The sequence below is a fragment of the Macrotis lagotis genome, chromosome X (assembly GCF_037893015.1).
Source record: "Macrotis lagotis isolate mMagLag1 chromosome X, bilby.v1.9.chrom.fasta, whole genome shotgun sequence".
In the NCBI taxonomy this organism is placed as follows: Eukaryota; Metazoa; Chordata; class Mammalia; order Peramelemorphia; family Peramelidae; genus Macrotis; species Macrotis lagotis.
In genome coordinates this window covers 660,641,679-660,668,620 of record NC_133666.1, presented here as the reverse complement: position 1 = coordinate 660,668,620, position 26,942 = coordinate 660,641,679, and the positions used below count along the sequence as shown (strand labels likewise).

Genomic DNA, 26,942 nt, shown 5'->3' with positions numbered 1-26,942 from the left:
CCACATGCATAAATATATATTCACAATGCTACAAAAATATACACAATATACATGCATAATTCAAATCTATAGACATACCATGTACCCTGACCCACACTTCCTCACACACATACCCCACATGCATAAATACATGTATGCAATGTTACATACACACACACTACAATACACAATATTAAATATATACAATATAGATACATAATTCAAATATATAGACATACCATGTATACCCAACCTACACACACACACACACACACACACACACACCCCATACCGGATACACATAAATCACCAGTGATGGTAGGAGGGGGAGAACTTTCTAGGTATCAGCAATAAGAAAGAAAGTTATTGCAACTGCTAGCAGTCCTAGTTCTCACATGATACTACCTCATATCTTATCTCCCATTGTAAGAGGTTTCTATCGCCTCCTTTCCCTTCTGCTTTCACTGCTCTTTGATAATTCTTCTTCTCTTGGAACAGTAATTTTCCCCTCCCTTAGTGGCAGCCTCCCCCTCCCCAAGCCCCCTCGTGACTGCCAGGATTCTGGGATGGAGATGTGTTGGAGGTCATTAGAATTAATGACCAGCTTCTTTAATACATGCTTTTAACTGTTCTTGAGAAATTGTCTCCCCCCCCCCCCAACCCCGCTGCAAGGTGTGACAAGGCAAAGTGATGAATGATTCCCCAGAGCTGGCCCTCATCCTTCTCCCCCTGCCTTCTCTTGCCTGACCCTCCCAGCTTGGATTTCATTCTTCAGAAAAGGCACAATCTCCAAACCGTCTTTTCTGTATGTTTGCTGTCTGTTTTCAGGGAATGGCTGCTTTTGGAATCCCATGACTGGAAACAGACCACTTTGGAGATGGGCACCGCACAGCCCACCCTCCAGCTGGCTCAGACTCAGCCACAACTTACTTCTAAGCCTGGTCAGCCACGGAGATTTTGCCATTGCCTTTCCCAACCCTCCCCTCCCAGGGCGGTTTGCATCTCCAGGTGAAACCGAGGGATGCATTCTGATCACACACTGGCTCTCTGGCCAACAGCCCACGCACCCATGCCTGGGGAACATCTGTTTTGACAGATGAATTATTCAACTTGCTCTCCGAGGACTGTTCTGTATGGAATGAGTCTTTTGCTCAATATCTTTTAAATCAGAATGGGCCTGGAATAACACCATCTACCTATGACCCTGCCCTGGACCACTGACCCTGGCAGGACCGATGGGACTCTGAAGCCTTAGATGAGGCGGAAGGGAGGGGAGAAAGAGAGATCCTCCAGGATGGTGACTAACTTTGCCCAGAGGAGCATAGGAATAGGAAAAAGAGAGCACGATAGACCCAACCAGAGAGCCCACCATCACCAAAGCCAACCCTTGAGAAACCTGTGAGCCCTCTCGCAGAAGACCAGTCAGATCTGATGGAAAAAGAAGCCACAAAACAAACAAACAAACAAAAAACCAGAAGCAAAGCCCATTTTCGTCTCCTTAGGCGTCCCCTCTGTGCTCCCAGCCCCCGGCTGGTCAGCCAGCCCAGCCCTCCTTTTGGACAGCTACCTGAGACGAACACTGAAGGACATTTACAAAGGACTGCAGCCTAAACTTTATCTTTCTGGCCTCAGAGTCCCAGCCCTGAGAAGATGGCTCTCCTCCCTGCAGCTTTTTTTTTTCTTTCCCCCCTTCTCCTGGTGTGCTAGGGTGATGGAAGATGGTCAAAGCTATTTTTAGGAGGAAAAGAAATCTCAGCATACCTTAGAATCGAGTGCTTCCCTGGCTCTCCAGCGGCCGGCTGCTGAGACAACTGCAGTCTACTGTGTCAGATTACAAACTGGGGGGAGAGAGAGAGAGAGAGAGAGAGAGAGAGAGAGAGAGAGAGAGAGAGAAGGGGGGGAGCCCAAGAGGGAGAGAGGAAGGGAGGGGTGGCGAAGGCAGCGGCAGCAGTAGCCCCTAGCAGCCCCACATTTGTGTGCAAGCCCTGCCTGGATGAAGGGAGAAATGATTCATTAGCTGTCTGCAGGCAAGCAGAGAGAGAGAGAGAGAGAGAGAGATCATCAGCCATGCAGCAGGAAGCTAAGCCTATGAGATGGCAGTGTTCAGACGCTCACATAAACACGAGGACAGGGACACGCACGCACACACACACACACACACACACACACACACACACAACACACACACATACACACAAAGATGGCTATCCCATCTCCCCCACTCTTCACGTAGCATCAATCCTAACATTATGACCAGGACTTTGGACAGAGACATAAAGGAGCTGTCCAGCTCTTAACCATGGGGGACTCTCTTACAGGGTATGAACTGGGGGGGGGGGGGGGAGAAAAGTGTGGAGAGGGGATTATAAGTATTAGACTCATATGTAATCATATCCCAGAATCTTCCTCACGGGGAAGGTACTACAAGGAGTCGGTCCAGCCAATGTAGAGCCATCATTTGGCTTCCCCACCTACAGGGTCTGAGTTGGGAAGGGAGGGGAGAAGAAAAGTGTGGGGAGGGGGGTTATAACTATCGGATTCACATGTAATCATATCCCAGGATCTCTCTCACAGGGAACTGGGGAGGTATTGCAAGGAGTCGATCTATAGCCAATGTTGAGCCATCATTCAGCTTCCCCACCTCTCACTTCTCCACTGCCCCCCATCCATATAATAGAAATAAGTAAATACTCAACTGTCCTAGAAATTAAGAGATTATTTGGATCATCCCAAACCGTGACTGTCCTCACTTCCTTGCTCCCCCTCCCTCTAGCCCTTACTTACTATCTAAACATATTATATATATATATACTTAATAGTCATATATGCATGTATGTATATTTGGATGTCTAAGAGTATGCATGTATGTGTGTGTGGGTGTTCATACATGTGTATGGAGAGACAGACACAAATAGACAGACAGATAAGGATAGAACTCCATCTACCTTCCCCAGAAGTTCAGATTATGCTCCCAGGTCTCAGGCAACAAAGAAAAGGTAACTTGAAGAATGGTGTAAGAAGAAGCTCAAATAGTGAAGCACATGTTCAAAGGCCCCCTCCCCTCCCTTCCTAGAAATATAATCCCTTTAGCAGTTATTTCATGACATTTATTTAATTAAAACTAAGAGATGGCCACAGGAGAAGCCTAAGAGTGCTCATAGACCCTGGCTGGGGCTCCAAAAGAGACTATTAGGAGGTAATTGCCCACATGATAACATAGAGGTGGGTTAAGTGAAGTCTTCAGTTATCTGACAGGACTCAGGGGCAGAAAAAGAAGGAATGAATCTCCAGAAGATTCTACTTTTTTTCCTGACCTATTCTGGGCACTTTGGAAAACAAATGAGCTTGGTGGTGAAACATGAGCTACTAGCCACTCCTGTCCGGTCTTTATTGCATCAGCCTTTACCATCATTTACTGATATAAACTAAAAGAACAAACCAAGAAAGGAAATTCTCCCCAAACCCAGCTTTTCCATCACACTGACACTGGACTTGAAAGAGAATCTCCCTTGCCAAGACTCACTCTTCACTTCCAGAAGTCAAGTAGGCAGACTAGACTAAAAGACAAGCCTGGGAAGTGTTGTAGGAGGTAGTTGTCCTCTAAAGTTTAAACTAGAAAGGACATTAGAACTCATATCCTCTCGCCCCCTTCATTTGACAGATAAGGAACCTGAGGCTCGCAAAGTTTGGATGATTTACCAAAGTTTTATAAGCAGCAGAGTTGGAGCTAGAGGTTGAGGTGGATTCCCAACTCAGGATTCTCTTTGTTGTTGTACTTTGTTGTTCATTCTCAAAGAAGGTCCCTAAAATCAGGGAGGAGATGCCATGACATGCTATGAATTGGATTTGAGTGAGGGGGTTTGTGCTAAGTCATAAATCTCACTTTCTCCTCTGGAGCCATCTGGGTCCAGTGGCCAGATAGGAATCAGGTCATTTGGAGATGGCCCTGGATTCAAGGCAATCAGGATTAAGTGACTTGCCCAGGGTCATACAGCTAGTTAGCGTCATATGTCTGAGGTCAGATTTGAACTGAGATCCTCCTGACTCCAGGGCTGAGGCTCTATCCACTGCACTACTCGGCTGCCCTTTACCTGAATAATATATAGATGAAGCAACTGAAGTCCAAGGGGAAGAAATTACCTGTTCAGTATCCCAAGCTGAACCAGTTAGTAGCAGATAGGAGGTTCTCTAGGCTCTTCTTAGGTATGTCTTTGGCAGCCAACCGCTTTCCAAGGGACCCTCTCCACTTATGGACACTTCTGATTGCTAGGAAAACTTTTCTTACATTTAACCTAAATTTTCTCTTTATAACTTCCACTCGTTCCATTTCTATTTTCTGGGACTAAGAAGATCATATCTTGGGGCGGCTAGGTGGCGTAGTGGATAGAGCACCGGCCCTGGAGTCAGGAGTACCTGAGTTCAAATCCGGCCTCAGACACTTAATAATTACCTGAATGTGTGGCCTTGGGCAAGCCACATAACCCCATTGCCTTGCAAAAAAGCAAAAACAAAACAAAAAAAAAAGATCACATCTTATGACAATCCCTCACATATTGGAGGACTGCAGCCATGTCCTCCCTGAACTTTTCTTTTTCTTTTTAATAAATATTTTATTTAAAATGTTTATCTAAAATTTCATTTCCTTAAAAATAATTTTAATAATTTTATCATTAATTTAATATCTAATTTTAATTTCATAAAATTATTTGTTTAATTTTAATTTATAACTATGAATTTATAAGTTATTTTAATCTCAGTTTAGTTTAATTTAATTCAATTTAATATTTTATTTTTAATATAATATATAGATATGGTTACTATATTATTATTGATAACCATAAGCAGCATTTTTAATAGCTTTAAGGTTTGTAAAGACTTTACATGTTATCTTATTGATCTTCACAATAGTCCCTTGAGGGAGGTTCTATTATTATTCCCATTTTACAAATGAAGAAAATAGGCTGAGAGAAGTTCAGTGACTTGCCAAGTGCATCATAGGTAATTAAGCACTTAAAACAGAATCTGGACGCAGATCTTCCTGACTAAAAGTCCAGTCCTTTATCCACTGCACCACCTAGCTGTATTTGTTCATCTGATTTTCATCAAGCATTATTTCAATTATTTTTCATCCTGTTTGTTATCATCTGATCACTCTCCAGCTTATCAATAGCCTTCCTTAAAGGACAATATTCAGAACTGAATGCAATCCTACAGCTGTGTTCTTACCAAGCTGAATATACTGCTTTCACCTCCCCAACCCTAAACAAGGAGGCTTCCCTTAATGGTGTCAATGACATTGTTGAATCATCTTGATCTTGGGATTCAATAAAGTCCCAGATCTTTTCCATTCACACTATTGCCTTACCTAGTCAAACTTCACATATAGAGAATATGGGAAGTTTGAGGTTTTGGGACCCAAGTTAAGGATTACAAATGTAACCTCATAAAATTTACTCTTTTTTATATTTAGCCTGGCAAGGTTATTTTGGAACCTTACTCTGTAGCTCTTCCTACAAACTCTGAGTCATCTGAAAATTTGATAATTATTCTATACCTTGATCCAAGTTAATGGAGAAAAACGTTTAAATAGCATAGGGTCAAGTACAGATCTTTAGGTCACTTCACTAGAGAACATCTAAGTTGACATGAAACTATTTCGGGATAAATAAATCAGTTCAGTCTTTTTCAGTTGTTTAAGACTCTCCATGACCACATTTAAGGGTTTTTTGACAGAGATAATTGAATAATTTGTCATTTTTGAATGGTTTTCTCCAGCTCATTTTACAGAGGGGGAACTGAGGCAAACAGGATTAAGTAACTTGCCCAGGGGTCACCTAATTTGGAAGTATTTGGGGCCAGATTTGAACTCAGAAAGTTGAGTTTTCCTGATTTTGGCATTCCATCTTTCTATACCTATCTATCTATCTACTAACTTACCTGTACATCTGTATATATCTCTCTATCCATCAACTGTTTATCTCTTTGTCCACCTGTCTATCTCTCTGTCTCTCTCTATTCCTCTATCTATATCTAGCTCTGTCTAAATATCTATCATCTATCCTCCTATCTAGATATAGTACATTTATCTATCCCTTATACACAGGATTATCAAAAATATTAATGAGACATGCATATATTCATATTATTTATACATACATCTAATATATATTATAATGTATATAATATAAACATTCCCATAAATCCATGTGGGGAAGAAAGAAAGAGACAGAGACTGAGAGATAGATAAGGAAAAAGATCAGAGAGGAGAAAGAGGTACAATGAAAAGAACACTGGCTCTGGAATTAGAAAACCTTAAAATTTCATCTTTAAGTATCACTAGCTGTATGACTTCAGGCAAATTACATCATCTTCCTCAATTTCAATTTCTTTATTTGTAAAATGAAAGTTTACACAAGTGGTTTAGGAAGTCCCTTTCAGCTCCAAATTTTCTTTTTGATTACTTTTTGACATTCATCCAGTTCCAAATCCTCCTAACACACAATCATTGAGTCTTCGTGTCACCATCCACAAAGGTCTTATGAAAAATTTAGTTTAAAAAAAAAAAAGTCTGGGTAAATTAATTCAAGCCATTTTCCTGAAGTACTGTAGTAACACTATCCAAAAAAGGAAATGAGGTTTAACTGGTATGAATTGCTATTGATGAACAGTTCTTTGTGCTCGTCGTTTCCTGTTCTAAGTGTTCAGTAACCATCCTTTTAACAATATCATATAGAACTTAGCCAGAAATTGTAGTCAAACCTACTGGCCCTTGGTTTGATGACTCTGTTCTTTTTATTTAGATCAGGATACTTACAGTTCTCCAGTCTTATGGAGCCTCTCCCAGTCTCAATGATCCTTCAGCAATCATGGCCATTGGTTCAACAAGAACAACTACCTGTTATTTTGGTAACTTGGGACATACTCAGTCTTGGCTGAGGGATCTGACTCATCAATGGTAGCAGAGTACTCTCTTGCCATCTTTCTACCAGTCATTTTTATTCTGTCCTTTCTAATCCAAAGGTCAGGTTCCTTGGCAGAGAAAGCAAACAAAGGCAAAGATGATATTTTTAGCTTCTTTCCATTGTCCATTATCATGTTCCTGCCCACCCAAATCCTACCTATTCTCTGTTCCTTGGTAAATCAAGTAAATATTTTGATGACGATGTCCTTTGACAGATAACCAGGACTACAGTTTCATTTCTGATACATACCCTTCCACCACTGATAACTGAAGTTTTCCTATGTGACCTCACATTTTCTTAGAGGATTTTGTCAAGATCTTCACCTCTCTCCCTTTGCACCCAATTTATACCACATTTATCCATGCATAAGAGGTAAGCTCGGTGTAGGAGATAGAAAGATAGCCTCAGCACCAAAAGACCTGGGGTCAGACCTATATTAGATTACTTACTCTCAAGGGGAGGAGGGAGGAAAGGGAGGAAGGGAAGGAGGGAAAAAAATGTGGAACTCGAAACATTACCAAAAATGATTGTTGAATATCATCTTTAGTTAGAAAAGTAAATTTATTAACATGTACTGGAAATATAACCCGAAGCAAATCATTTATCAGCTTAGTGTTCTAACCAACCTTCTGAGACCCAAAATTTTAGAGAAGGTGCTGACTTACATTGGTAGAAGGAATTTCCTATATCAATGAAATCACAAGTCTAGTCCCAATTCCCTATATCATACATAGACCTTCCCCATTACAGATCATGAGTAGAACACTGGACCAAATTTGAATCCTACCTCAGACACTTCCTAGGCAAGAGCCATACATATTGACTGCCTCAGATTTCTCTCTGTAAAACAATAATAGCACTTACATCCTAGGGTTGTAGAGAAGTAACAAGAGAATCAGACAGGACTGAACAAAAAAAGATTTTTATTGCTCTTTGCAAACTTTAAAGATCTTTATAAATATTAGCTAGTCATTATCATTATTATTTAAAGGACCTAGATAATTTTTCATCTGTGTCTCCCTAGTACCAATGTCAGTGGTATAGATAGAAACCTTGAAACACTATAGTTTCTGAAAAATTGATAATGGGCACCACCCAGAGGACAATGGAGAGGCTCATGGTGAATCTGAGCAGACCATAACACATATGATAAATAAGGAATAATGAAGGAAATCAGGTAAAGAAGTTGTTATCCAAGGAGTGTATGAGCATAAAAGGTAAGTTAGTCATCAATAATCAATAAAAAATCAGCCTATCTATTCTACCACCATCCTTGTTGTCATTGGGTTGATCCCCAGTGATGGGTTTATGGAAGGATATGAACAAGAGTTAGGTATGACAGACATGTAAATTTAGGTTATATTAAACATCATGGGACCCCTATCAATGAGATCATAGATCCATTGCGATATTAGTTTCCTGAGTGCTTAGCAAAGCACCTTTTTATGTAGAAGATACATAATAAATGTTTATGGAATAATGAGTGGCCTTCACCTAATACTGAAAAAAAGAGCACTAGATTTGGAATCAAAGAATCTGGGTTCAAAACCTCAGTCTATCATTTACAATCTATGGGACCTTGACAAATCACTTCACCTCATGAGCCTTGGTTTCCTTATCTTTAAAAAGGAGTGGTTGGTTAAATGGCCTCTTGGGTGCTTTCCAGATCCTGTGACTTCATAGTAACCATGAGTAGTGGTGGGGAAGAAAGAAACCAAACTTAGATCTCCCTCTCACTCCCACCACAATCGCCACAAGAATGGCCCATTTCTTTGGAGAAGGCCATACAGTGCAGTGTTTTAAAATGTCTCCTCACCCCTGATTCCCCCATAAAGAAGTTATTGATTTATGCAGTAGCTGTTGAGATTGATACAGGCCCAAAGCCAACGATTCTGAGAAATCAGGGAATGACAAAGTAAGCATGTTTTTTCAAAGGACACCAAGGCCTCCTTCCAGGCTACTGCTGCACCATGACCAGCAACAAGGCTTGGTTCTCTCTTCACGATTCAAAGGATTCTTGCTGCAGAGAGGGGGTAAGAGTAAGTAGTCTCTAATTCTTGAATTCTAAGTTTCCATGACTATTATATTACCACATTATTATTATAATATTAGTGCATGTGCATAATATTAGATGTATTATATTTTATATATTGTAGCTAGCTAGTCTAACAATAATCTTCATAATTCTTAACAACAATAGATGACAGGGTCATAGTTCTAGAATTGAAAAGGATGTCAGAAGCTCTAATAATCAGTGTTCTCATTTTACAGATGAGAAAACTGAGACCCAACAATTAGGCTTCAATCCTTGCTAAGCACTAAGGATTCAAAGAAAGGAAAGAAACTCTGCCTTCAAAGAGCTTATATCTTAATGGGGGAAATAACAAGCTATTTATAGGACAGATTAAAAGGAATCCTAGAGGGAAGGTCTCATTACTATTAAAGGAAGTTTGTCTAAGGTCACATAGCTAATAAATGATAGAGCTGTGATTTGAAACCTTAGAACTATCTAATTAATGGGGTGACATAGGTAGCTCAAATCACTTATAGGGTATCACTTGTAGGAAGGGACTTCAGAGGCCACCTAGTCTAGTTCCCTTATTTTATAGATGAGGAAACTGAGGTCCATGGAGATGAAATAGTTTGCACATCATACAATGGGTTTGTCTTCTCAATCTAGAGAAGGAGAATCACAAAGGTTAATTTACTTATAGGGTCATAGCTCTCCAGCTGGAAGGGAATATCAGAATCATCTAGGCCAGCTCATTTTACAGATGAGAAAATCAAGACCCAGAGATGAAGTAATCTAGGTCACACATAGTCCCAGAACATGGATTTGAATCCAGGTCTTTTGGCTCTAAAAATCAGCATCCTTTCTACTGTAGCAACTTTTCTTCCTTGGCTTTAAAGGTGCACAAATGTCCTCATTTGATCCTCCCAACAACCTTCTGTCATAGGTGTTATTATTATCTCTATCTTACAGATGAGGAAACTGATACAAGAGCCAAAATGATTTCCTTATGGTCACACAGCTGTTAAATATCAGAGACGTGCTTCAAACCCAGATCTTTCAGTCTCCAAGTCCAACACTATCTACAAAACAAAGCTCAACAGTACCTTCTCTAGGGAAATCAATCTATCAATAAATATTTATTAAGTGCCTACTCTATGCCAATGGCATGGTTAAGAGCTAGGGATGCAAGAAAAGGCAGGAGACAGTCCCTGCCCTCAAGAAGTTTTCAATCTAATGGAAAGGCAGCAATAAATTTAGCCAGATGGGAAAAATAACATTCCAGAGTGGATAAAGGATATTCCTAAAGTCACCTGTGGCTTCCAACACCTGTGTCCAAGTCAGTTATCTCTTCATTTCCTATCAAGCTACATTTTACCAGACCTTCTCTATCATCAGTTCGAACTGATTCCAATAAACCCATGCATATTAGATCACATTTATCTGGTATCTGACATCTATGTCATCTCATCCACTCCCATGGCTATCACCCAAATACAAATCTTCATCATCTCCTACTCACATTATTGTTATAACTTCCTAATTAATCTTTGTATTTCTTTTCTCTCTCTTATTCTCCATCTGTCAAAATAATATTCTATATTCATAAATGTCATTACATCAATACCCTCTTCAAAAATCTTCAGGAGTTCCATTTTGCCTCACCAATAAAGTTATAAATCCTTTGCTTGACATTCAAGATGTCTCATTATTGGTCACTACCCTATATTTCCTGCTGTATCTCACATTACTACTCTCTGCATATTCTACCCTCTTATCACATAGAAGTGTGACTCTCTGCCCCACAAAACATTCTCTACATCTTTTCCATTTGATGCCTTTGTACATATGGCTCTTTCGGTTTAAACATAATAAATATCTCCTCCTGCAGACCCCACAAATATTTCATTTTTAAGTATTATTGATGGCCTTTGGTTTTATAATGGTATCATTTCCACATATAATTCTCTCCATACCCAACTTCATTACAGTTTATTTTGCGATTCTTTCATGGGTTTATCACTGCAACATCGTCTATATATGTGTCTTATTCAATTCCTAGACTGTAAACCCTATGAAGGTAAGGATCATATCTTCAGTGAATGCTGTATTTCTTCCAGTGGCTACATGGTACAGTTATTTGCACACAGTAGGCACTTAATCAATATTGGTTCAGTGGAGTGCAAACTGCTGTGTAGAATGGAGGACATATTTCCCCCACCACCACCCCTTCTTTTGCCTTTCTTGGCAGTCACTATTAGGCAGCTAGGTTGCTAGATCTGGAGTCAGAGATATTTACTACTTGTGTGAACCTGTACTTAACTTCTCCCTATCTCAGTTTACTCATCTGTAAAACAAGATAATAATAGGACCCATGTCTCAGGGCTGTTATGAAGGTAAAATGAGATAATATATGTATAAATAACTTTGAAAACCTCAAAATGCTTTATATATATAAATATATACATGTATGTATGTATATGTGTAGTAGTAGTAGTGGTAGTAGTAGTAGTAGTAGTAGTAATAGTAGTAGTAGTAGTAGTAGTAGTAGTAAAGTAGTAGCATTCCTGCCTGGACACGCTTGGTTTTCTCAATCCTACCCTAGATATAGAGGGGGGCAAGCCCCAATCATTTGATCCAAGAAGGATATGCTTAAGAGACATTGGGGGAGAGGAAAGGCAGATAAATTAGAGTTCTCTATCAACTTCTCAGCTTGTAGAAGACAGTAGTGAGGGTAAGATCTCAGTGTAGAAGCTGAGGAAAGAGGTCTTAAGACTGAATTCATTCTGTCCCAATTCTGCATCAAAAACAGAGAATGGGAGATGGACTCAGAGACAAGAGGGAGAAAAGGATGGGTCTTGAGTCCTTAATAAAGTATGTTTAATGACAGCAGATAAGGGAGAGATTTCAGAGTAGAAACCCTCCAGTTTGATGTTGCATTTGAGTTGTTCTGAGGAAGAATATCTCCTGTTATTAAAGGGAAATGTACAGAGGACGTGCTTTTTTTTTAATAGAAAAAAGACTATCAGTGCCACCTGCTGAAAACTTTCCAGAACTGCAGGTGGAGTAGCAGGAGATCAAAGGACTCCAAGTAGAAGTGAAATGAAATCACAGGGAGTGGTATAAAGGATCTGGATTTGGAGTCAGAGGGCCTGAGTTGAAATGCTAGCTCCACTTATTACCTATGTGACCTTGGGCAAATTACTTTACCTCTCTAGGTTTCAGTTTCCTCCTCAGTAAAATGGGTAGATTGTACTAGATAGTCTCTAAGGTCCCTAACAAGTCTAAATCCTCTTGGGAGCTGCAGTAGTGGCCTATAGGATGAGGCACAAAGCCTAGGACCTGTGTCAGGAACAGCTCAGTTCATCCCTACATTTGATGTCTATTAACTGGGTCACAGTCATCAAAATTCTCTGAATTTCAGTTTCCATATATTTAAAATGGTAACAACAATACACAGATTACCTAATAAGATTACTGTAAAAATCAAATATTTGTTAACCATCTTGCAAGGTCAAATTGCCAAAAAAATATCAATTGTTATATAATTTTTCATTGGGACCTCCATGAAGTGTATCATTTCTGTAAAAGCAACAACAACCAAGGATTATAGGTGACCAGGCTAGAGTTGTTCATTGAGACCACCACTGGCTTTTCTATGAGTTCTCCTATCAGTTCAATTTGTTTCTTCTGATCTAAAAAATAAACACTGTCTTCCTTGAGCTTTGTGAAAGTTAGAGTTGGTGACAACACATTGAATAGTGCCATATAGGCTTTTCTATGAGTTCTCCTATCAGTTCAATTTGCCTCCTTTGACCTAAAAATAAACACTGTCTTCCCTGAGCTTTGTGAATAGTGTGCTTGAAAGTAGAGCTGGTGACAACACATTGAATAATGCCATATAGATAAATTCCCAGAATTTGATGGCAGGGCATCAAACCATAGAGTTGAGACATACTCTCTGTAAAAGGTGCTTCATTTCATTGTAAGATTCTGCCACTCTGACTCATGGGAGGAAAAAAACAAGTTATTTTTACAGGTAATGATTTTTAGAATTGTAAATTTAGAACCAGAAGTCCCCTAGGGTACTCCTTCATTTTTTAGATAAGGACACTGGAATCCACAGAGGAGAAGTGACTTACTCAAAGTTATATGGGCAGGAAGCAACCAAAACAGATTATGACTCCAAAAACAGCATTCTTTTTTATATTTTAAATTTTTTTTTTCGGTTTTTGCAAGGCAAATGGGGTTAAGTGGCTTGCACAAGGCTACATAGCTAGGTCATTGTTAAGTGTCGGAGGCCACATTTGAACTCAGGTCCTCCTGACTCCAGGGCCAGTAAAAAACAGCATTCTTTACAACTTTCAAAGAACCACTATTTCCTCAAATAACTAATATTTCAGATAGGATGCTCTAGCTGCTAAGAAGGATGCCATCTTTTCTGATGTTATTGTTCTCTTTGTGTTCTCTCAGTTGGGGTTTTCTGGGCAGAGATACTAAAGTGGCTTGACATTTCTTTCTCCAGCTCATTTTATAATTGAGGAAACTGAGACAATATGAAGTCATTTGTCTGGGATCACACAGCTAGTAAGTGTCTGAACCCAGATTTGAACTCAAAAAGAGGAATCTAAACCAGTCTTCTATCCACTATGACATCACTGCCCCTTCTAGCTTCCCTGGCTTTCTTTATATCTTAGTTAAAGTCCCATCTCCTAAGAGCCTTTCTCAATCCTCTTGAATGCTAGCTCCTTCTCTCTGTTACTTATCTCCAATTTATCCTGTATGCTTGTTTGTACACAATTGTTTGCCTGTTGCTTTTCCCATTAGCCAGTGCTTTCCTTGAGAATAAAGACCATTCTCTGTCTTTCTTTGTATCCTTAGAGCTTAACACTTTGTTTCAATGCTTAATAAAAGCATGTGGTTGTTTGCTATGTTGAATAGGTATCATGGTACAGTAATAACATAATTGAGTCTGGAGTTGGTGGACTCAGGCACAAATTCTCATGATGTCATTTGCTATTTGTGTGTCAACTTCCCTGAGTCTCATTTTCCTCATCCATAAGAAATAATCTCAAAGGTCCCTTCCAGTTCTAAAACTATATGACTATGATGCGAGAAAATATTCAAAATAGTTTTGGTTTTGAAAAGAGGAGCTTTCCCTAACAAGGGCAACTTCAGTTTAAAAACAAGAAATAAACTCCTTGGATGCTTATTGTATGTACCTTATAATCTCTTGACAGCGAAATAACCCACACAGAGGCATTGCTATTAACTTGGGCTATTCAGCTATTAAAAAATCCTATAAATAATTCACCATTTGTTTATCTAGCCCTGGATGTGATGAATCTTGCCAGATGTCAGATATGCACCAGCTGCAAAGTGGCATAATTACCATTCAAAGAACTAGAGTTTTCTGAAGCCACACAACAGAAAACAAAAACGGGCCCATTTCCAGTGAGTGGGAAAAGCAATCAAGGGAAACACCAACCATGACCTTGATGCAACAGTAGGCTGAAGGTCAGACAAATTTTGTCATTGTCTTATGAGCCTTAATAGTCTTAAACTTTGGGGAAGAGGGGAGAGATTAGGGGATCTAGTGCAAAAGAATGTTGCACTTGGAAGCAGAAAAAAGCTATTTTTAAAATTCCATCTCTGACACTTATTAGCTACCTGACCACAGGCAATCGATCAATCAGCAAGCATTTCCTAATATACCAGACAATATGCTAGGTCCTAGAGACTGAAAGAGAAGTGAAACAGTCCTGCCCTTGAGAAGCTTACATTCCATCACCGGAAACAACTTGCATTAAGGAAATAAAAAGATAGCCAAAATACGTGAGTTAGTAATACTTCTGGAAGAGAACCATTGAAACCTGCTTTAAAACAAAAAAGACCACAGAAGACATCATAGACACTCAGGGCAATTTTTATGTTATTCTAATTTATGCAAAGGCAATTGGGTTTAAGTGATTTGCCCATGGTCACTTAGCTGGTAAGCTACAAAGACCTATTTGGACTTAGGTCCTCCTGACTCCAGGGTCAGTGCTCTCTGCATTATACCCCCAGCTGCCCCTAGGATAGTTTTTTAAAAAGCAATTTGTAGAATTTATATACTTTAATTTTTTAGTTTTAAATTGATTTTAAGTTCTTTGAGTAAAGTAAAATTGTAGTACTATACTACTTTAAAGTAATATAAGGTAGAGATTTCATAAATAATCTAGTGTGTGTTCTGCTATGTATATGGAGATGTCCTTTTTGCTATGAGTTTAAAGTAAAATGTAAAATGCTTTTAAAATATGCAAAATAAATAAAAGATGCACTTGCAGCTGGGATTCAGAGAGGCTTCATGTAGAAAGTGGTCAGAGATATGCTGGTAATTATTTAACAACCAGCTCTTCAAAAAGAAGCTGGGTGGGGGTGGCTAGGTAGCATAGTGGAAAGAGCACTGGTCCTGGAGTCAAGAGGACCTGAGTTCAAATCCGACCTCAGACACTTAATAATTACCTAGCTGTGTGACCTTGGGCAAGCCCTTAACACCATTTGCCTTGCAAAAAAAAGCAGCTAGGTGGCATAGCCAGGAAATTCCAAGTTCAAATCCAACCTCAGACATTTACTAGCTGTGTGATGCTGTGTTTACCTCAGTTTCCTCATCTATAAAATGAGAAGGAAATGGAAATCCACTCCAATATCTCTGTCAAAAAGTTGGACATAACTAAAGTGGCTGAATAACAACAACAAGCTCTTGCCCCCCAAATATGTACCAATGACACATTTTTAATTTTGAACCTACATTTTGGAACACTTCCTTAGTCATTTTCTCAACTCCAGAAATCAACCAAGCCCTAATTTAGAGTGTTTTCTGATTTCAAGGTGCAAATGCTTACAGTGAAAATCAGTCAACTCTTGTGAAGTGGCTCAACCCCACTCCAACCAAGCTCTGAAAGATGATTGAAGTTCTAAGAGTTTGAAATGAGGAGGAGATACTCTCCAAGGCATGAGGGCCAGCTTTGACAAAGACCCATAGGTGGGAAATGGGTTGTCTAAGTAAGACAGTTTGACTGGACTAGAATGCATGAAGTTAAGTCACATAGTCTCCATTTATAAAATAGAGATGACAACATCTGTCATCACTTGTACAAAGTTTTCAAAGACTCAAATCAGATGTCTGGAAATCACTTTGTAAATCTTAAAGTACTATGTAAAAGTCAGTTATCATTATTATTATCATCATCATCATCAGTGGTAGTAGTAGTAATAGTAGTGTAATAGTAATGGTGGTGGTGGTGCTGGTGGAGCTGGTGGTAATAGTAGTAATACTAGTAGTAATAGTAGTAGTTAGATGAGCCTGCCTCCAAATTTTTACAAAGCACAATTAGCCTTCTTATTAAATGATTATACATATATATATATATACATATATATATATATTAGCTACTATAGTCAGACACTGTGTGTAGCTCTTCTAACAGCACGGGTCCAGTCACTCAACTTCCTTCTCAAAATGTGTTTGTTGCTCTCTATTGCCATAAGGATAAAATTAACTCAGATAGGCATTCAAAAACCATCATAATCTGGGGTTTATGGTTTATTGTGGAGGACTAGCACCTTTGGTACGAAGGTTTGCTGAACCCTTTTTAGAAATGCTCATATACCTTTGGTGTCCACCTTCACCAAATTCTAATCTGTGACTTCAAGAAGCTGAAGCATGTGCAATGGCCACATCCTGGTAAAAGCATTTTAGCAGATGGGCTAAACCAGATCCTAAATGAAGGGAATATTTTCATTTGGTGAATGGGTGGATAAGAACAATTTTTTTCCAATGGCCATGAAGATAACTGAAGCAGATACTGTAGGGCCCTAGAGCTAGAGGTTGGCCACACATCAAAGACAACAAGATCATCCACTGCATCTCAGACCATCCCCAGTCATCCTGACCTTTGTTCTAACACTTTGACAATTCAGGAAGAGAGAGGAGGCTGATGAATTTGTGCAATTCTGCCTCACTTAAATCCAATTCACATACAAGTCAATATAGCACCATGTGATATTATTGGTCCTTTTTGAAAAAGGATAAACAACAGCAAAAGCAACACCAATAATCTGGCCACGGCCTACTCTTCCAAGTTTATTTAAAACCACTCCCTTTTACATACTAACTGAACCAACCTGCTAACCCAACCATGAACCAAACAATGATTTCCTCCAAGTTCAACAAAATCTTGAATTTATATTTGATTTTTTCTTCCTAACTCCTTGTATTCAATAACTTGCCAAATGCTATCAATACAAGTTTCTCAAGATCTTGCTATCTATCCCCTCCTCTCTATTCCCACCGCCAGCATCCTAGAATGCCATAGTATAAGCTGTACATAAAGATCTTCCTATGAGATATTCTCAACTCCATTCTCTCTTTATTTGATCCTTCCTTCCTACGAATTTCAGAATAATCTTTTGTAGGCATGTATCCTATCATACCATGCCTACACATCTTTATGACTTCCTGACCCCTACTGAGTAAAGTTCACGTTCTGCTAGTAACTGATGTTTTACTCCCTATTAGAATGTGAGTTCACTGAGGGAAGGATTTGCATTTGTGTCTACAGTCCTCAGTATCGTGCTTGGGACAGCAAAAATACACTCATTCATTCAATCATTCCAAGTTCTGCTAGACTGTGAGCCCAAGAGGATAGCAACTATGATTTATTTAAGCTTTATCATTTATAAGTTTTATAACTCCTCCAATTTTCTCCAACAATGAGCTAAAACTATACAGTGTTTTTTTTTGTCTCAATAAGATGACGTGTCTGGCACTCAATTGGCATTTAATAAAAGCTTGATGATGGCATTAATGTCCTCCTGCTCATCATATGAGACTTTTCCATCTCACTTGCAGCTGAAGTCTCCCATATTATGTGTTATTTCTCCCCTTAGAATATGAGTTCTTTGAAAACAGGGACTGTTTTACTTTTCTATTTGTATTCCCAGAACTTACCACAATGCTTTGTGCACAAATCCTTAATAAATACTTCATTCAGTAATTCAGTTATCATATCATGGAGGTGAGTCTGAATTCTTAGATGGTAGAGCATAACACTGGGCAGGAGCTCCCTGAGTGGTGACTGATTGATGCTTGTCCTTCGTTTTCAAAGCTCATGACATCAGGGAAGTGATATCATGATAAGCAAATGAATTGGCTTTGTGTAAGAGGGTGCTATGCTAAGTCACCAGTCCCACTTTCTCTTCAGGAGTTTCTGGGTCCGGTGACCAGAGAAGAATCAGGAAGATTGGAGATGGCCCTGAATTCAAAGCAGTCATATTTAAGTGACTTGTCCAGGGTCTCCCAGCAAGTAAGTGTCAAAGTGTCTGAGATCGGATTTGAACTTTAGATCCTCTTGGTGCTCTATGAATTGCTTCACCTAGCTGTCTAGTATTGTAATATAGTGATAGACCAAGTTCAGATGACTTAACTTTTCTGAGTCTATTTCCTCACTTATAATGGGGATAATAATAGCCATGCTTCATCAATCATGGCTAAGTTTTTGTGATTCCTTAGATCTCAGGATGCTAATGCTGTCCAATAGGGATTTCTTGGCAAAAATATTGGGGTGGTTTATCATCTCCTTATCTAATTCATTTTACAGGGGAGGAAAGTGAGGCAAATAGGGATAAGTGGCTTGCCTAGGGTCATACAACTGGTAGCTGTTTGAAACCATATTTGAACTCAGATTTTATTGACTCCAGGACCAGCAATTTATCTACTTAACCACCCAGCTGCCTCAAATACCCATACCCAAATACTTCGGAGTCACGGTGAGATTTCAATGAGAGAATATACATAAAAATTTTTGCATCTTTGAAAGTGCCACATAAATATAAGTTATCACCACAACAGTCACAACCACCACCACCACCACCATCACCAAGTTGAAAAAGGCTTCAAGTGGGCACAGAGGTGCTCAAGATTCTTCCCATCTGGAAAACAACCTTAAGAGGCAATACGGTAGTAAATAGATAGCAGGCTGCTTTTGGTTCAAATCTAAACTCTGACATGTACTGGCAGCATGACCCTGGACAAGATATTCCCTAACTTCTCAGAGTCCACAGTCAATTCAGTCAAATCTGACTAAACAAAGACAGTTACAACAATAAATTACAGACCAATTGCTTATCTATATCTGTAGAAACTTAAATATTCCACATTAATGACCTATACCCCCCAAAGAGTAACATAGCCTAATTAAATTCAAACAGAGTCATTATATCCCCCCCCCCAAACAGTGATGACTTTTTTCTCCTAAGGCAATTTTTGGAAGACATCAACTGAAGCTATATACAAGGAGGAACTGTGAAAGAATGTCATCACCTCATGGTAATGGACCCAGAGATTCTTAGAATATTGATGAGTCAAAAGTATTAGAAACAAATTTTTTTAACAAATGATATAATATTGCAATTAATAATAGTCTTAATTAATATTAGGCGGCACAGTGGATAGAATGATGGGCCTGGAGGCAAGAAGATGAGTCTTTCTGAATTCAAATCTTCCCTCATGCATTTAATAGCTGTGGGACCCTGGGCAAGTCATTTAACCTTGTTTGCCTTAGTTTTCTCATCTGTAAAATGAACTAGAGAAAGAAATGGCAAAGAAATACAATTTTTCTGCCAAAAAAACCTCAAATGGGGTCACAAAGAGTCAGACATAATTGAATAATAACGCAATTAAATGTAATCAATTAAGTTTAAACATAAATGTTGGCTATAATAATTCCTTATATGATTGCAAATATAATCATAATTATATTTTGCTTAGGCTGAAGTTCAAATTGAGTACAAATGAACTGACAACAGGGGGTGGGAGAGAAGAGGCTGATGAGGCAGAGGGAAGCCAGTCTTTCTTCAAATAAAAATCATCGGCAACAAACTGCCAACTGGATAATCCGCACATGCATAATTATGTGAATTTTAGACTTTAAAAAACCCATTCTCTATTCTTTTTTAGTTGGGCATTCAAAACATATAAGAGAAAAGCAGCCCTTCTCCCCCACCCACACCCATGCAGTCTAGAGGCAGATGGTAACAGGGACTTACTTGGTCCGGAGGAGGCAGGAGGTAGGTGGGACTTCCTGTAGAGACGAAGGCCAGCTGCCTCTGTAGCCAAAGCAGCTCCCTCTGAGACTGTTTGAGCAGCTGCTCCACGTTAGCAGGCTTCTGGCCGACCAGCCCTTCCTGTAGCAAAAAAAAAAAATTGTCCCTCCTTAGCGATCACTCCTTCGTCTGTCAAAGGCCACCTGAGGGGCCCCAGAACCCAGGGGTCATCACCAGGGCCATGGTCTTTGGGGCAAGGGTATCTGGTTGGTCCTGCCTCTATTGGCAGTTCATTTTTGCCTAGTCAGTGGCATCCATTTATTCTACCTTGAACAGAAGATGCAACTTTTTCCTTTTTTCTTAAATGAGATAATAGACCTGGCTGGAGATCTGTGTGCTAAAAACCTGCAGTCCGTGGCTGTTCCCTTCAGAAGCCCATCTAGAAAGTCAATAACTGGCTAGACAGAATAAGAAACCCTTTAGAGCAAGCTCTGTCTGATACATTGACTTGGTCTCCCCAGGAAAACAAAGGAGAATTTGGTTTTAGGATATTTACCCACTCAAACTATGGAACAGAGAACAAGGGGTGGCAAGTAGGTGGGACAGTGGTTATTGTCTTATACTTGCTCCAGAAGAAGCAAGTTCAAATCCCATCTCTGATATTTATTTGGTGACCCTTAGCCTAGCCCAGTCTCAGTTTCCTTCTATGTCAAATGAGAATAATAATAGCAACTACCTACCTTATAGGATTGTTGTGGGGATCAAATGTGCTTTGCAAATTTCAAAGTATTATATAAAAACAATTTTTAAAAATTATTCTTTTTTTAGTGCTCATAGAAATAGAAAACAATATTCTAGGGTATGATAGAAACACCAGGGATTAAAATCCACATATTGCTAGAGTCTGAATTCAAATCCCACCCCTCTTTACCTTTGGAAACAAGACAAAACCTCAACTTCCCTGAGCTTCATTTCCTCACTTGTAAAATGGAGATCATAAGCTCTTTCATGTCTATCTTGCAGGATTGTGTTGAGGCTCAACTGCGATCAAGAATGCCAAATGACTCTATTATGAGGTCTTTTTAAGCAGCTAAAATTCCCAACAAATTGATTTTGTATTAGATATATAAACAACTTGGTGAACATTCAAGGCCAACAGAGATTATTCTGTGAGACTCAGCATTCTAATGAAAATGTTGAGGAGATGTAGGATATTGCCATGGGAAAGACCCCAGACTTTTGAGTTTGGAGACTTAGATTTGAGACCTTGCTCTGCCATTGGTTTAAGATGTGAACTTAAACAAGTCACTTCCCCTGTGTGCCTTTCCTCAATCGCTCCTGTGTCTAATGAGGACAGTGTACTAGAGACCTGTCTAGATTTATGATACTATGATTCCATGACAATGGTAAATGAGCAACCTCCAAGAGATAGTGAGTTTGGTTAAATAAAATGTAGACACTTTTTTCATTTCTCTTTCTACTTTTGCTGTATGGCCAACCTCTAGGGTGCTACAGTACCTGCTTCAGTCATCTTCATGGCCATATGCACTCCATATAATGCTTCTAAGGAAGGAGCAAAGCATATTGGAGAAAGCAGTGGAATTCCAGTCAGGAAGACCTTGTTTCCAACTGGGTGGAACTGTAGTAGTAACTGGAGTCAGGAAGACTCACCTTTCTGAGTTCAAATCTCCTCATGATGGAGTAAGTGGCTGACACTTAACCAAGTTTGCTTCAGTTTCCCCTTTTATAAAATGAACTGGAGAGGAAATGGCAAACCACTGCAGTATCTTTGCCAAGAAAATATCAAATCTGGCCTCAGATACTTACTAGCTCTGTGACATGGATAAGTCACTTAACCCTGTTTGCCTCAGTTTCCTCATCTGTAAAAAGACCTAGAAAAGGAATACACACCACTCCAAAATTTCTGCAAGAATCATGAAGTCAGATCCTGAAACGTGAAAACAAAAGACTTTGTTTCCACCACCTGCCTAACTGAAGACTCTGTGAGTGATTTGATTTCTCCAAGTCTTAATTTACTCATCTGTGAAATAGTAATAATCATAAAAACCTATTTCTATTATGAGGCTCAAGTTAGATCACATGTGTAAAGTATTTTGCAAATCTTCAAATACTAATAGATGTGTTTTCAGACCTCATCTGGAAAGCAGAAGTACTAAATGAGGCAGAGGGATTGGAGGGGGCCCTTCAGAGCTCATTTCAAGGAATCTTCATTACATTGTTCCTATGTTTTCTCAGAAGCTCACACATAATATTCAAACACAGAAGTCCCACAGATACACTTTCCAACTATTTTTTCTTCTCTCTGCCTGCCATGTGTATTTTTCTCCAGCCTTTTGAAGAAGCTTGCAAAATGTTGGTTTACTGAAATTGGGCTGTCTCCAAAAGTTTATGGGGGCATAGCCCCAAGGCTCACTTTATAGAAGACTAATGACTTTGACACCAAAAGGAAAATGACTGTTGGACAATGCCAGTCCCTCTGTGCATGCCAGCAGATTTTCCTTCTGTGTCTTTGGAAAGTTGAAAGACTCTATGAACATTCAAAATTAAGGATCAGAGAAATTTATGTCAAGTATCTTTAGGAAGGGATATGAAGTCTTTGCAAGACTGTTCTCTAGCTGTCTGTGAAGACGTAGTATCATAGAATTTTATAATTAGAGGGGAGCTTAGAGATCATCTCATGCAAATCCTTCCATTTCATAAGATCATAAATTGAGAGCTAGAAGGGACCTTTGAGGTCATTTACTTGTTTTTCACTTGAGAGAACCGAGGTTCAGAAGGTTCTGAAGTAACTTTTCCAAGTGTACATAAGTCAACAGTAGCAGAGCTAAGATTCCAATCTAGGCCTCCTCTCCCTTTGGGCAAAACATTGCATGAGATTCCCCAGCTATGGCTTCTCAGTATATTATTCATCAAATATTTATCAGTGCCTCCTGTGTTCCTGGGACTGACTTAGGTACTGGGAATCCAGAGGAGTCAGTCCCTGTCCTCAAGGAGTTTCCGTTCTATGAGGGGAGACAAATGTACAAAGGTCAGTAAGGAATGAATCAATCAACCAGCTTCTTTAAAGTGCCTAAAATGTGCCAGTATAGTCCTAAGCCTTAAGAAGAATAAGAGAAAAACGGAAACATTCCCTAACCTCCAGAAGCTTACTGGCTAGCCAGGGAGACCTATACATTATACAGATAGATAGATAGATAGATAGATAGATAGATAGATAGATATGTAGATATATAGATATATAGATATATAGATGTAGATAAGATGTAGATAGATATAGATATAGATTAGATAGAGAGATAGAGAGAGAGACAGAGACAGAGAGATAGAGATAGAGAGATAGAGACAGAGATAAAGATAGAGATAGAGATGATAGAGATAGAGATAGATATACCTATATAGATAAATAGAAAAGAGATACAAAATTGAAGCTGATCAGAAAGGCTTCACATATAAAAGGAGAAAAAGCACTAAGCCTTGAAGTAAGCTAGAAGGTCTGAGAGGACCATATGTGTACTATAATAAAAACATATAATGTAAAGTTATCATATATGCATAAATTCTATAACATACATAATCTATACATTTTATTATATGAACACATTATATAACATGCAATATATCTATTATATGTACACATTATATAATGCATAATATATAAATGCAATAAATAATATACCTATATTATAATACATGTAAGAGATAATATATGTATTATCTGTATGTTGTATATAACACATGTTGTATACATGCATTATATGCATATTATATGTGTGTTATATTACTGTATTATATGTGTATATTATAATAGCACATATACTATATTATACATTTTTATAATATATATTTTATTATACATATTATATATTTTTATAATACATATGTTCACATTTATCATTATATAATATATAAAGTATCATTACTATGTCTGACATGTACTTAAATTTTAAAATGCATTCAAATGTGTATTTATATATAATTTATGAATACATACAATTCTGAGCACATTGTATATATATTTGTATATATGTGTGTCTATCAAACATAACTATCTATATCTTTAGAAAGATATCTACCTAGAGATAGAGAAAGCTAATTTGAGAAGAAGCAGTAGTTTCCGAGTGGGGTATCAGAATTCATCATTCTTCAAGGATAGGCTGAACCCTAGTATGACAAGTAGCCCAATAAGAAACATTGCAGGCTACAGATAGAGCAGGTTCCTACTTACCAGCTAGTACCTTCTGAGCAGGATGGAGTTAAAAGAGCTTGTGTCATCACAAAGTCAAGGTTTAGTTGACTCTTACTCTCTTTCACCCTTGCTGGTGATAGGGCTGGGGGTATAGATTAGTGCTGTATTAATGAAGTCTGGAAGACCTGGAGTCAGAAAGACCTGAGTTCAAATCTGATCTCAGACACTTATTAGTTATATGATCCTGGGCAAGTTACTTAACTCAGTTTGCCTCAGTTTCCTCATCTGTGAAAAGACCTGGAGAGGGAAATGGCAAACCACTCCAGTAGCTTTGCCAAGAAAATAAGAACAACATGATAGAGCATAGAGTTTGGGGGTCAAAAGACCTCAGTTCAGATCCAGCCTCAGATTATTTACTACCTGTGTTATCCTAGGCAAGTCATTTCACCTAGTTTGCCTCAGTTTCCTCATCTATAAAATGAAGTGGAGAAGAAATGGCAAACCTCTCCAATATCTCTCCCAAGAAAACCCCAAATGGGGTCATGGAGAGTCTGACAAGACTAAACAACCACAAGCCTCATTTTCCTAATGGAAATAAAATGGAGATCATTATTCCCATAGCAGCAGCCCTACAGATTACTATGGTGCTCAAAGGAGATAAAGTATATAAAATATTTCTGTCATGAGACTTTTTCCAGCTGCTTCCCCATAAGACCCTAATAATTATTATTTACTTTTACACACACACAAAATTAAACACCTGATAAGAGGTTTATACTTACTTTGTAATACAGAAAGGGGAAAAAAACCTGAGAGTACAAAAAAAATGTACAAATACCATCCTTAGGTGTTTGTTGCATTTTATTTCTAAGGATCTAAAGCTCCCTGAGGGAGGGGGTGTTTTGTTTTGTCTTTGCATCCCTAGCAGGAGCTTGTTAAATGCTCAATTGAGTTAGCTTAGCCAGAAGGCTTCTGGGATACAATATAACATCTGGCTGGTCCTATTTCTTTCATTCATCAGGCAATGATTAAGTACCTACTATTATTGTTCAGTCACCTTGAGGTGTTCTTGCAGAAGATCTTGCTGAAGATAGTGGTTTTGCCACTTCCTTCACCAGTTCATTTTACAGATGAGGAAACTGAGGCAAACAGGTTAAGTGACTTGACCAGGGTCACACAGCTAATTAAGTGTCTGAGACCATATTTGAACTCAAGAAGATGAGTCTTCCCAACTCTAAACCTGATTCTCCATCCACTGAACCACCTAGCTGCTCTATCCCCTACTAATTTAATCAATCTCTCATAATCTCTTAATTGCCCACTATATGCCAGATTCTTGGGGATGCAAGTACCAATAATGAAGCAATCCCCATAGGATCCTAATTTTGAAGGGGACTTCAGAGGCCAGCTCATCCAAGCCCATGATTTTATAGATGGAAAAAGATTTCCAAGGGCACATAAGTGAACATGTAGAAGGGCCAGAATTCAGACTCAAACCACAACAGCATAGATCTAAAACTGGAAGGGACCCAGAACCCATCTTGTTTAACTCCCTCCCATGTTATAAATGAGAAAACTGAGGTCTCCAGAAGTGATAAGGCTTGTCCAAAAAATAGGTAGTAAGAATCAAGTGGAGACTGAAGGCAGGTCTACTGACTTCCAAGTCACTATTCTTGCTGTCCCCCATGCACCCCTTCTTAAAGGTGTGGACACCATTGAACCCTAGCTAGTAAAGGAAAAAAATCTGGCTCTCCTGAATAATTTAGTATTTTCTTTAGTAAAAGAAAGAGTCAGGGGACAGATCCCATAGAATGAGAAAGTTGCTCCCAAGGGGGCATTTACAGTGTTTTTAGTGAAGAAGGTAGCTCTGAATGATTTAATTAGAGAATTCCCTCCAGCCCAGAACAAGTTGACTAGCCTCGGACACGACTCATGGGATGATCAAGGGAAGAAGCTGCCTCACCTCATAGGGCTCGGCCCACTCTCTTTGGGTCAGTTCCCTGATTCCACGTCCTCCGGGTTCCAGATTCTCTGGAGGGCCCACGAAGCGAAGGGGATTGACCCGACGACGGCCCAGCTGGCCCCTGAGTTCCTCATGCTCCATCTGCAGCAGCTGGATCTCTGGGTCTTTGGTGGTGCTGGACCCCTTGAGGGTGAACTGGAGCTGGGGTGTTCCTCTGCGGCCCAAGTGACCTTTTGGCATCTGAAGACGTCCAGTCCTTTGCTCAGCAGAAGATAGGGATGAGGACAAAGGATTGCCCTTCTGAAAGGAAATAATAGAGACCCTGAATGTCACTTGATTTGAGTTAAGATAGGGAAACGACTTCATTGCAGACTCAAGGGAACAAATGAGGTGAAACAAGCTCTGTCCTGTAGTCCTAGAGCCTTTCCTCCTCCCAAAAGAAGCTATTTATACAGATAGTCTACGGACCTAATTCTAAAATCCTGATTCAGACAAATCTCCCATGGGAAGAGAATTATGCACTGGACTGATAGTTCCTATTTTCCTACCCCAAACTAAACACTTACACATCTGTTTAATTATTAACATGCAGCAGATATATTTAAGATATGACCATAGCATAAAATATATTTAAAACACAAGCATTTCCATTATGCTACTAAATAAAGGATGAGGTATATCAACTATACCCCACTCTATTGCCTGGCTGCTCTCATACACACTTGTAGATGGGCA

At 39.1% G+C, this 26,942-nt stretch overlaps 1 protein-coding gene across 4 annotated transcripts in view; it reads right to left on the bottom strand.

Annotated features, from left to right (window-relative positions):
- Nucleotides 1-26,942, bottom strand: part of RIMBP2 (RIMS binding protein 2) — a 535,198-nt gene that overhangs the window by 431,692 nt on the left and 76,564 nt on the right. For all 4 annotated transcript variants that reach the window (XM_074205265.1, XM_074205261.1, XM_074205263.1 and 1 more), the window contains 2 exons: nt 26,208-26,507; nt 20,041-20,178 (listed from right to left, as the gene is read on the bottom strand). In XM_074205265.1, the coding sequence (XP_074061366.1) occupies nt 20,041-20,178; nt 26,208-26,507 (438 nt within the window). The remainder of the gene's footprint in view (nt 1-20,040; nt 20,179-26,207; nt 26,508-26,942) is intronic.